Source organism: Aspergillus karnatakaensis, assembly GCF_047715665.1.
Source record: "Aspergillus karnatakaensis strain CBS 102800 unplaced genomic scaffold BJY04scaffold_54, whole genome shotgun sequence".
NCBI classification, from domain to species: Eukaryota; Fungi; Ascomycota; class Eurotiomycetes; order Eurotiales; family Aspergillaceae; genus Aspergillus; species Aspergillus karnatakaensis.
Genome location: NW_027395766.1, coordinates 18,326 through 30,196, shown reverse-complemented (window position 1 = coordinate 30,196; position 11,871 = coordinate 18,326). Strand labels below are relative to the sequence as shown.

Genomic DNA, 11,871 nt, shown 5'->3' with positions numbered 1-11,871 from the left:
AGTTACTACAAGCCCCAAACACTCTGCCCCGCCACCATTTCCCACGCCATTCACTGCCATTCGACTGAGTAGATGGCAAAGTCGCCAAAGTCTCCAAGATGGCTATGAGAGCGAGACAAAAGATTCGCGCTCCCCGGACTAGGGTAAGTTACTTTATTTTCTTCGTTCACATCATATTCTGTCTTGTTTAGTACGATGGTTTTCGAGCTCGTGGAACTAATCGACCCCCCCAAGGCTCTGGCTTCCGGCGGAAAAGACCCCTTCGAATCGAATTGGAAAGCTTTGTCGAGCTCCTTAAAGAGAATACACACGAAAGACGCCTCCGAGTTGTCCTTTGAGCAACTATACCGGAATGCCTATAACATAGTATTAATACACCGCGGAGACGATCTCTACGAACGAACGGTTCAATTGGAAAGAGACTGGCTATGTGAGGAAATTCGGCGGCGAGTGGTTGAGGGCATTTCGGCTAGCCTTCTGCTCGCCAAGGCGGTTGTGGACATACAAGACCAAGCTACTGAGCGGCGGGTGGCCGGAGAAAAGTTCCTATCCGTGCTGAAAGAGGCCTGGGAGGACCATCAGCTATGTATGCAAATGATTACAGACGTACTGATGTACATGGTAAGTTTCTCCGGATAAAGCTGCGTGGACGTCTCTAACGATGTTTGAAATACAGGACCGAGCCATCGCGACGGACCCTCGGAAAGTCTCCATATACTCTGCAGCCATGGCATTATTTCGAGACCATGTTCTTCGATCGCCAGTACAGGAGGGCTCGGATATATTTGTTGCGGATGTTCTCAAGTCGACGGTGCTTTTCATGATCCAGTTGGAGCGGTCAGGACATATGATCGATCGGCCGTTAATTCGACATTGCGTCTACATGCTAGAGGGCTTGTACGATACGCCCACTGAAGAGGAGGCATCCAAGCTATACCTCACCTCCTTTGAGCCCGATTTTCTGACGTCGAGCACGATTTTCTATCAGGCCGAGGGAAAGAGACTGCTCGAAATGACAGACGCTACCACTTTTTGTCTAGTTGCTTTTAATCGAATAGCAGAGGAGAAGGAGCGATGTCAGAACACGCTCTCTCCTCTCAGCGAATCAAAAATCAAGGAGGTGCTGGACAACGAGTTGATTCGGAAGAACCTTGAAGAGGTTATAAACCTTGAGAGCACCGGGGTTCGAGTCATGCTTGATAACGACAGGTTGGATACCTTAGCCAGGATCTATACGCTTAGTGCGCGAGTTGATCCTAAGAAGTCACACTTGACGAACGCCGTGCAAAAGCGTGTCGTCGAAATGGGACAAGAGATAAATGCCGCTTCAATAGCATTAGTACAAGCGCCTGCGCCCGCAAGAGCGACTGGAGCAGACGCGAAGGAGAAAGAGAAGGGGAAAGAAAAAGAGAAGGAGAAACCAGTGAATCAGCTCACGACGTCAGCTATCAAATGGGTAGACGACATCCTTTCCCTGAAGAAGAAATTTGACAACATCTGGCAAAAGGGCTTCCAGTCGGATCAGGTCCTTCAGAGTGCCATTACGGCGAGTTTCTCTAACTTCATCAACTCCACCACACGCAGTTCAGAGTTTCTTTCGTTGTTCTTCGATGAAAATCTGAAAAAGGGCATCAAGGGCAAATCAGACACTGAAGTTGATGCTCTTCTGGACAATGGAATCACACTTTTACGATATGTGAAAGACAAGGATCTTTTTGAAGCCTACTACAAAAAGCATCTCTCTCGAAGGCTGCTGATGAAGCGCTCTGTCAGCATGGATGCAGAGCGACAGATGATCTCTAAGATGAAGATGGAAGTCGGCAACCAGTTCACGCAACGATTAGAAGCTATGTTCAAGGACATGACGATATCGGAGGATCTGACCGGCAACTACAAGCAATATGTGCAGAAAATGGGTGATCCCGACCAACGACGAGTTGATCTCGATATCAATGTCCTTACTAGTACCATGTGGCCCATGGAAATCATGTCGAACACACGGGATGGACAGGTCGACCTTCCTTGCAACTATCCTAAGGAGATCGAGACCCTCAAACAAAGTTTCGAGAAATTCTACCTTAGCAAGCACAGTGGCCGAAAACTCTCGTGGCAACCAAGCATGGGCACAGCAGATATCAGAGCCACTTTTGTGAAATCAAACGGCAAGACACAACGGCACGAACTCAATGTTTCAACCTACGCCATGGTCGTGCTCTTGCTCTTCAACGACGTGACAGCAGATGAATCTCTTACATTTGAAGAGATCCAAGCCCGCACCAGAATTCCAGATAATGACCTCATTCGAAATCTCCAGTCACTCGCCGTTGCACCAAAGACCCGTGTTCTCAAGAAGGAACCCATGAGCAAGGACGTCAAACCGACCGACAAATTCTTCTTCAACAACGACTTTACAAGTCCATTTTTAAAAGTCCGAATTGGTGTCGTAAGTGGTGGCGCCAACAAAGTCGAGAACCAGGATCAGCGAAAAGAAACTGAGAAGAAGTTGAATGACGAGCGCGGCGCCAGCATTGAGGCTGCCGTCGTGCGTATCATGAAGTACGTCCCTCATACTCCAAGAGGACCATATTGGCCATGCTAACTCTATAACCTAGACAACGGAAGCAACTAGTCCACTCGAACCTAATTAGCGAAGTCCTCAGCCAGCTATCGGCACGTTTCGTGCCAGACGTCAACATGGTCAAACGACGTATCGAGAGTCTCATCGACCGCGAGTATCTGGAACGTATCGTTGAGGACCCCCCGACGTATGGCTATGTTGCCTAAATGATTGCTTTTTTCTTTTCTCTTATTATCTGGTCGGTGTGCATCATCAGGTTCTGGCGCTAGGCAAGACGAGACGAGTGGAGCGAGGCGTATCCGGTGGTTACATACATATCTGGCGCCATACATAGACCATCTCACGACTTGATCAATTTTCAACTTCCTTCACGATATCATGTCTTGAGTGCACCATACTTTATTCCAACCATGACTAGCTCTTTCTGGCGCCGCTGAGAGTCATTCTCGGGTTTTCACTTCACGGAGCATCTTGTACACTCTTATATACCTTATCAAATGCAAGCAAAAAAAAAAGGCCTACGAAGTACATGTAGTCCGCCCGTCCGATATCAGGTCTATGCAGTATATTCAACATATAAACAAACCACCAAGGTATCCTTTCAACAGCAATAACCATATACAAACGCCAGCCATGCACCTCAGTTTAATCCAGCCCAATGCATCGAACTTTACCCTCAGAACCCTGAGCACACCACACCACAAGCACCACCCGATCCCCTACCATTCTTGCCTGATTTACCTATCATAAAACCTCCACATCCCCCCTCTCCCAAGCCCTCCGAATCCCCTCCCACCGCACAACCCAAACGTCCCCCATCCTCATCGTCCCACCAACAACATCCTCCTCCCCACCCTCCCCCGGCGCAAGAACAACAACCTCCTCCGCAAGACATCTCACAAATACAACCTCGCGCTTATCCGGGCCCTGGATCATACTCGTTCCACCAGCATTATCATCCAACCTCCGTAACTGCGGCGGGAAAGACGAGAGGAACGAGGACCCGAAGTGCCGGGCGAGGAGGAGTTGGTGTGCGTGTAGGAATTCAGCTTCGGAGTCCGATAACGGAGTATCGGGGTTCGTATATGAGGGCGCGGGGAGAGGCGGGATTGAGTCTTCGGGCTGTTGCATTTTGGGGTCTGTGGAGGGTGGTTGGTGTTGGGAGGGGTTTGAGGAGGAGTGTAGGATGAGGTAGTGCATGCTGTGTTTAGTGAGTTTTGCGAGGCGGGATCGGAGCAGGGAGCGCAGGAGGTATTGGGTTCTTGAGAGGTCGGTTTGCAGGATTGAGAGGGTGAGGGTTTGGTTTGTTGTTGAGGGGGCGTTTGTTGAGCTTGAGGGGTCGGAGGATGCGGCGGCGAGGTCTTCGATTGTTTCAATCTGGTTCGGTCAGTATACGTGTTGATTTTAGGTAATTGGGGGAGATAAGAGCGCGCACCTGCTGCCGGACACGCTCCATCATTCTATCCATTAGTCGGCGTGGCCATGGGAGGAGCTCGGGGACGCTGCGCTCGGCGACCCAGAAGCGCGTGAGGAGCTGGTGGTCAAGGGCTGTGGACTCGGGGCTTGAGACGTCAGCATGGTCGACGGACGCGAGAATGTCGTCGATATCCATGGTAGAAAGGGGCCAATGTTGAGGAATCTAGCTGGTGGAGGGGTCACTTGGATAGGATGCAATGGCGGAGCGGAGGCGGAGGAATTTATGGTTGCCCGAGGTGTCGATCTTCCCGCTCCACCTACCTGCTGTCGGAGCATAGGTAGTTACTCGTTCCGTACACTTGAAACTAACAAATAAGGAGTACAAGCAGGCAGTTTCATTGAATTATTTCATTCTTTCGACATAGGAAATTAGTCTTAACTTCTGCTATCCCTAAAGCCGAATCTATAGCCGACGATAGTGTTTTCGTATGTACAGTGCTCTGATGATCTGAACGTTACAAGGGATAAAATCCTTGCGTGAGTAGTCAATGTTAGGTCCAAAACAGCCGCGCACAGTGAATTATCGTCTGTTAGACGAGCCGTGCATCATATGTACTGTGCATGGCGGAGCTGGGGTCCCTCGCATTGTACAGGAAAACGGGGTGGCGGATTAAAAGACGGTAGGTTCAAAATAGAAAGTCTCGAGAAGAGAAGTGCTTGCGGATGAGGTATCATATAAGGAACTCGACGAGGTGTCCAGGCGCAGTGAAGATCCGTGAAGATTCGTTGAAAGACATATGGAAGTTGTAGAGGGAGTGCGAAAAGGAAAAGGGAAATCGGCCGAAAATGGACCGGAACAAACGAGTGCTGAAGAGCTGCTGTAGTGTTGTGGCTGTCGTGTCATAGATTGCGCGATATCCGTAGGTTGCGGTATATCAGGTAGGGGTCGTGCGAAGTATGGAGGTAGATGTGGGAAATCTGAAGCGAGTGAGTGTGATCTTAGATCGTAAAACTGCATGGTGCCTCGAGTCGAGGATGTCCGCTAAAATCTTTCAAAGTTCTCGAATGCAAAAGTCGAATGCAAACCTCGAATGCAAAAGAAAACACCCAAACACCAATATCATCATAAAAAAATCGTTCGACCAATGGAATATCCAAGAATCAAAGGTCGATGAAAAAAAAATGCCTACAAGGGCCGTGGCTGAAGAAATCCGCAAGATGGGAGCAATTGGGCCGTAAGAAGCGATTTAGTAGGAGAGCATCCGACGGCCAGGAAGGCGAGGGCTGTTATCGAAGGGAGAAGCGAGGAGTTTGCGATCTCCAGGATTGTTTCGGCATCTTCCTGTAGGGCTGTCCTCCATTGTGGGCGACTGCTGGCCGAAGGCGAACGTCTGAGCCCGGCTCAGTTTGGATCGCTGTTTGACCTTTCCGAGACCGCGCTCGCATGCGAACTCGTGTTCTTTGGCAGACATTTCAACGTAATTCTGTGGGAAGCACAAGGACCGATGGACAGAGTAGAAGCCACTGTAACCTCCGTCGAGAATGTACATGTCAGGGTAGGACAGCTGAGGGTACTGGTCCACGTTAAAAGCACGATCACGGTGACGAATGAACTTGGCCATAAGAGGCGCCCTGTGGACAGAGTATTCACAGTGGAAGACAATCGCAGTCCGGGGTTGAGGGTTGGCAAAGAGTTCGGCGGCCAAACACTCTTTGTCGTTGTAATTAATGGCACCGACGATGTGCCCGCCATCGTACTCATATTCAAACCGGCAATCAACAATCATGATGTTGTCAAACATCTCATTGTACTTTCCGTCTTTAAGCTCCACGAGGGTGGCCTTGTCGATACGGGGTAGGTTGTCTGCTTGTTCCTCAGGGATGAAGTGAGGGAGCTGCAGAGTCTGGGTTCCTTCGATGTCGCTGATGGACTGAAGTGGTGCATTTGATGTAAAAGAAACCTCGTTATCGGCAATGACATCCTCTGGATGTTCAAACATGCTTAAAGAGCGTCTGCACTGCTTGCGGGGGCGCATATTTGGGTGTGAGTTTTTTCGTATTGATGCCGCAGACGGGGATCCATTTCCACGGACGTGGCTCCCGCTGCTTCCAAGTGGTTGCCTCAATCGCGGGTTGCCAGCCAGTCCGCCTGAAGAATTGTTCCGTGTCAAAGGGCGTTCTCGCTGAGGGGATTCGCAAAACATATCCTCCAGCGACGCCGTCACACCCAATGAAGACTTGTTGTTGCTCTTAGTCTGAAATCGAAAGGGAGGTCCTTGGCTCTCGGGGGCCGGCTTTGCCATTCCAAGTTGGAAAGATTGGGCTTTGCTCCGGGCGAGACTAGGCCGTAAGAATGTTGGACGTCTTCTCCTGCAAGTATACAGTGATTAGATTCTCCCAGCCAGATAATGGACCCTCTGAGGATATCGCTCTTACTCTTGTAGACCATCCTTCTGCGGGACCGTTGGCGACTCGGGGATCATGCTATCGTTATTCATGGTGGTGTCCATAGGTGAACTCTCGAATGTGGGAGAGTTGAGTTCTAGTTCAGTCGTGGTAGTGAACGGGGGTTTGTGAGGTAAAGGAGACATATCCATAATATCCATCGCAGGAGCAGGGGACGATGGGAGCGGAGGAGTTGTCATGGCATCTTCTATATACCGGTATCAGTACAGCTCCCCCACTGTTTACACCACGAGCTCTTACCATGCCTATTTCCGTTCCCGAACAAGCACGCGGAGAACAAAGACCGTCGAGGCGTAGCAACCTGGGGGCTAGAGTTCTTTACGTCAGTCTTTTTTCTTTCATCACCCGACAAAGGGTTTAAAAAAAAGGTCCAGGGAAGAGATGACGAACCTCTGATCGATGTGAAAATTCTGAGACAGATCCGCTGCAAGGCTTGCAGTGGGAGATGAACCCCGAACCGGCCTTACATTGAAATAGTCACCCTGCGATCTCTTCATGGACAAATCCTTGAAATTGAAACCACCAGCACCTAGCCCAGGCAAAGGACTAAATCCATGATAAGACGACGACGCATCCGAGCGAAAGCAGTGGCCAAGTAGGACCGATGGCGGCTGCATGGCAGCCAACGGAGAAGAATGTTCCATAACTGCGGTAGACGGTTTCCCTCTAGAGCCCTCTGGGGAGTCCTTTCCCAAGTGCCAAGAAATGGATTCCAGCAAATCTGGGGATCCGATCTATCGGGGCATACGCTACGACGCTGGGTATGGATGAACGCAGTATGGGTAAACTACTCGCTCCGATATGTCCCAATGGTAGATTGTCGAGTTCCGGCCTCAGAAAACCCTTCGAAACGGCTCCAACCTCGCAGTGGTCCAACATGTACCGTGCCGAATCCTTCCTGGACGAATGTCGCTTACAGCGACATGACGGTAGGTTCAGATAGGGTAACGACGAAGGGAGGTAAGGTATGGGAATGGGGGAGGAGCTGTGAGAAGCGCGAGTGATCAATTAGCAAAACGTCCAAAGCGCAGCATCACTTGTCAGGGGCAGGGAAGGGCACAGCAGTCTGGTACAGTGGTACACTAGATGCAATGGGGCTAGATACCGAGGAGAACACCAGATGGAGGCGAGGTCGAGAGAGGCCAGAGGCGGACCGGGACAGAGCTATGGCCTTAGGAGTCGGAGGGCGGGAGGTGAGGGTTCAAAAGGAGTGAGGAGGAGAGGAAGAAGAAGAGGAAAAACGGCATTGAAAAGTGAAGCTGAAGGGATGGACTTGTTGCATGGCAACGCAAAGTGGGGAGCGATCTCCAGATGCTCGAGAAGAGCTTAAGCGACGGCCGCTGTACCCAGTGTACCGCCGGTATTGAGCGCTTTCGCAGCCCTTCAAGGGCGTAATTATGAGCTTATCTACCTGTTCCTTGACTGTGTATAATTGTTCCTTACTGGAGTCATTTTCTCTCGATGCTAACCTGGGGTGTTCGACCTACAGAAGGTTGGGCTGTCAAGCGGTTGGATTCAGGTACGGTACAGGATACATACGGAGAGCATACGAGGTGTCACACTGTCGTCAGTACCAGAGCAACCAGGTTACCAGAGCGGCCAATTGGTGAGCCTCAGGTCGGTGGTTTGCATCAGTTTGCTGCTTCAGCTTCCCTCGTTGCCAGGACTCCCTTACCGCCAGCTCAGCGCTAGTTTCCGCCCAGCGTATCAGCACAGGGATGCTCCTGGGATGCAGCCCTGGGCTGGCTGAGTCTCCGAGAGCCTGAGAGTCTGAGACCCTCGCTTTCCTGACAGCCTGTCTGTGTTACCTCTGTGACTCTGTCTGGAGATCCTCCTCCTGCTAAGCTCCTGACATATGTGCGGCTTCTATTATTACTCCCTTCCCAGTTCCCACGTAAAGAACGCTCACCGGTTTCTTCAGGACACAACCCAGGGAGAGGAGCCTCTTTCCTCTCTCTCTCTGAGATCTCACTCTCCGAGCGTGCCGTGTCTTTGAATTTTTCTTTTTTTTAACCTATTTTATACATCATTCCCAAGGCCTAAACTGGAGATCGAATCTAATGAATTCTCCACCCGCTCCACCTGCTCGGAAAAAGAGCTGCTTGCGCCTGCTCCGGTGCCTCTCAGGAACGGCCGAAAGGCGTTCAGCGGCTCAATTCAGCAAAAGCGAGCTTCTGTACCTGCATCGTGGACGTTACTATCACCGAGAGGAGCTTTTATGGAGATAATTGATACCCCATACTTCTTTGTTAACTAACGCTTGTAGCCTCACTATCCTGCACCAAATTTAGGTCAGCCCTCGCTCCGCGGTATGTCATCCTTTCGGAGGAAAAGTACCCTTGGGGGCTTGATGATTTCATTGCGCTTCAAATCAAATGCTCCGCTGCCGATCGTCCTGCTGGAATCCTGCATTGCCCGCGAGTCTGCGACTCTTTCATTCCCCCAGGGCACCAGGTACTGCTGCACTTACGCAGCTTGCTACCGATTCCAAGTTTACACAGAGTCCCTGCATAAAGATCCTCCCCCTTCTTTGATCGGCCGGATTAGCTCCGCGTTCTATTTTGGAAATCTTTCGCTACGAATCGCTATCAATGCCCCTCGGTCGGTTGAAGGATCTTGGGGCCAACTAATTTGTCGGGGTTCCCGGCGGCAGAGCTTGGGCTCGGGAACGCTCCTCAGCTGAAAGAGCGTCACTAACTCTCTCAGTCTCAGACCTCCAAGACCTGCCGCTGGGGAGTCGCTGACATGGAAGGTCTTAGGCCTTGGGCCCATGTTCATGTGTCTGGATCGATCTTTATGGAGTCAATTCTGATAGCAGACTACTCCCCTCCTGCCGCTGCGACGCTACTTTAAGACTTTGTGACGTTTGTCCCTCAATCTCCACGCCAAGATCTCCTTTGCTAGCGGGCGCGTGCTCCCCTCATCGCATGATTAGGTTAGAAGCTCTCAATCTGGAATAGTTCGGTCAATAAACAGGCTATCAGACTATCAGCCCGCCTCGCGACTCCGCCCCAGCTCGTGGGATTCGCGAATCACGCCTTCTTCTTGAAGCTAGCATCAGTTGATTGCATCAAGTGCCCCTCATCATAAAGGCTTTTGTCTTGTGCTATTCTTGCAGAGCCCCTCATCATTGAGACGCCGGTCGATTTGAGCGAAGGGAGCTCCCCACAGGCTGGCTCTACTTTCCTCCAACTTGATGGCATCATTGCGGCTGATTCGCCGTCCTACGCGCTGAAGACCTGTCGTCCAAGCTTGACTTCGCACTTCGATCTGCCAATATCCAGATCTAGGCTTTGCTCTTATCTCAACGCATCCGAGGGCTGATGGACTCAATAATGGAGGGCAATCACTGGATAGCTTTGCGGCCTCTGTGGAGATTGCGCTTGCGCCGTCGTACATTGCGCGCTTTGATTCAATGGTCAATGAAGATCCGGTGTCTAGACCATTGTAGGAAAACAACGCGCCATGGGAAGCTGACGTCAGACGAGTCGATGCTCCTGCGCGAAACATGATTCTTCGGCCGGTTAATGAAAGATGACGCTGTTGTTGCGGTCCATTGATGTCGCGCAGAGACCGTCTAGTGAACACAACACAGAGCTGCCTTACGATTGGCGCAAGTCGGACTTCAAACACGTTCCTGTGTGGGGTTGTCGCCATAAAAGCCAGGCTCATTGGGCCATGTCCACAGTCTTAGCGCCCAACTCATGCAATCAACATCCATCTGCAACTTTATCTCGTCATTGTTGTTGTTCTGACTCGACTATCGTCTACTGTTATTATTGATGGTTCCAGGTTTTGATATACCATGGATCGCATTATCTAAGGTTACGTCGCGAACAACCTGAGGCACTGCGTATCTTACCGATTGTTACCGTTTTCTGTATCGGCCATTGATCAACACGTGCTCCGCCCTGGGGAGGAGCGTCATCGAAGTGATCGGACACTACTCCGTATCATCCCTCCAGGTGCAAATAATCAGCCACTCCCTCGCACTAACTAGCGACTACAAAACCACGATAGACGACAATTCCTACCAATAGCTGAGGCTGAGCCTTGCTCCGCGGTGAGTTAATGCCGGCTCATCGATCCGTCTTTGTGTTGCGGGCTGCCCCCTTACCCTACGTGCTCGCGTCGATAACTAGGGGAGATCTGCAGAACTAGTACTCGTATTCGGTCGAGATCGAGACGCTCTGCCCATGTGCACTGTTTTCGCGCTGGTTGTGTGCTGCTCGTCGCCGGTACCGAATCCTTGAGCAAGATTCAACGAAAGACATCCAGATCTCAAACCCTGAGTCCCCTAGGCCTGTTTCCGCACAATCTTCTCCAGTCAAGCTCGAAAATATCTCTTTGGTCGTCTAGGTCGATTGCTTGCTAGTTACGCTGGGCCGCTGGCACAAGGCAGATCAGGTTTGTATCCGGTAATTCTTCCCATGATCAAAACCATAACCCAACAAGTCGAACCGCTTGATCTCAGATTTCCATACATACCACTCTAATATGGGCTCGCATCCTTAATCGCCTACGTCCTTGTTTTCAAAGCACGGACATTAATTCACTGGACGTGCTATCAATTTCTCAGCAACCGCAGGTTCGTCGAGAACACTTGAGGGAGCAAGAACTGGCTCATGCCCTATCCTTGGACACTAGTAACTATCAGTGCTCCTAAAATAATCTTCCATGGCCTATTGAAATTGGATTCTCTGCCCCTATGCTCCCTATCCCTAAAAGTGCAACACTCAATTGCCAAGAGAGATATTGCATCTCCGTAACTATTGACTTCAACAACAACACTTATTTCTACTACTACTGTAAGTAAGTACTAACTTATGCATCTGTTGCAAAATGACGAGTTGATGTTCAACAAGCATCACATACGATTCGTGTTGCTTCGTCCCTTGCAGCGTACATTCATACCTTGCGAGGATCCCCCGCTTTTGTCACTTCTAGCGGTGACAATTGATGATAAAGTCACTGCAGGTCTTAAAATAGGCTTTGCCCTATGGCTTATGCACGGAGTGTCCGCTATTGGCAGGTAGGTTGCGAGAACAAAGCCCCCTCCATTGAGCATATTCGGATTAGAATGGGTTTGGTCTACTCTAGTAAGTGGTCCTACTTTCTGAAAACCTACAGTCTGATTCTCTTTATCCGGAGGCAATCGTAACGACGAAGTAAGATGCTAATCGGTTTCCTAAACGTCATCAAGCAAGTATAATTACCTGCCTAGAATGCTTTCTCTTCAGCATCACTCAATACACATGAAAAAAGCATGCCAACTTACCCAGCAACTTGCGCAAACCCCTTCCCTATCCCTTGCCACATAACCAAGGTCCATGACGATACACTGCGGCGGACTCACCCCAGAGATTTGGCCTTTGAAGTTTGCACTCTTCTCGCAGATCCCAGCGGGAAGG

At 50.3% G+C, this 11,871-nt stretch overlaps 3 protein-coding genes across 3 annotated transcripts; 1 reads left to right on the top strand and 2 right to left on the bottom strand.

The window, feature by feature from the left end:
• Positions 1-195: 195 nt before the first annotated feature.
• Positions 196-2,784, top strand: BJY04DRAFT_221918 (cullin family protein; the record flags this gene model as incomplete). The annotated part of the gene is made up of 3 exons (XM_073717246.1): positions 196-621; positions 677-2,556; positions 2,613-2,784. 3 exons carry the CDS (start codon positions 196-198, stop codon positions 2,782-2,784), a joined length of 2,478 nt encoding a protein of 825 aa, XP_073567362.1.
• A 332-nt stretch (positions 2,785-3,116) lies between these two features.
• sld5 (putative GINS DNA replication complex subunit Sld5) lies at positions 3,117-4,427 on the bottom strand. Its single transcript, XM_073708406.1, has 2 exons — positions 4,014-4,427; positions 3,117-3,955 (listed from the first exon to the last, which is right to left on the bottom strand). Exons 1-2 carry the CDS (start codon positions 4,188-4,190, stop codon positions 3,323-3,325), a joined length of 810 nt encoding a protein of 269 aa, XP_073567361.1. The 5' UTR covers positions 4,191-4,427; the 3' UTR covers positions 3,117-3,322.
• A 699-nt stretch (positions 4,428-5,126) lies between these two features.
• nimT (putative tyrosine protein phosphatase MIH1) lies at positions 5,127-7,382 on the bottom strand. The gene is made up of 4 exons (XM_073708407.1): positions 6,851-7,382; positions 6,701-6,768; positions 6,431-6,647; positions 5,127-6,364 (listed from the first exon to the last, which is right to left on the bottom strand). The coding sequence occupies exons 1-4, from the start codon at positions 7,102-7,104 to the stop codon at positions 5,242-5,244; spliced, it is 1,662 nt and encodes a 553-aa protein (XP_073567360.1). The 5' UTR covers positions 7,105-7,382; the 3' UTR covers positions 5,127-5,241.
• Positions 7,383-11,871: the final 4,489 nt, after the last annotated feature.

Excerpts from the sequence above, each read along its gene's own strand:
- nimT (XM_073708407.1), bottom strand. The coding sequence starts at position 7,104 with ATGGAACATTCTTCTCCGTTGGCTGCCATGCAGCCGCCATCGGTCCTA. Across the intron at positions 6,648-6,700 it reads CGGGAACGGAAATAGGCATG|AAGATGCCATGACAACTCCT; the intron begins GTAAGAGCTCGT and ends ACCGGTATATAG. Across the intron at positions 6,365-6,430 it reads CAGAAGGATGGTCTACAAGA|GAGAAGACGTCCAACATTCT; the intron begins GTAAGAGCGATA and ends GTATACTTGCAG.
- sld5 (XM_073708406.1), bottom strand. The coding sequence starts at position 4,190 with ATGGATATCGACGACATTCTCGCGTCCGTCGACCATGCTGACGTCTCA. Across the intron at positions 3,956-4,013 it reads TGGAGCGTGTCCGGCAGCAG|ATTGAAACAATCGAAGACCT; the intron begins GTGCGCGCTCTT and ends TGACCGAACCAG.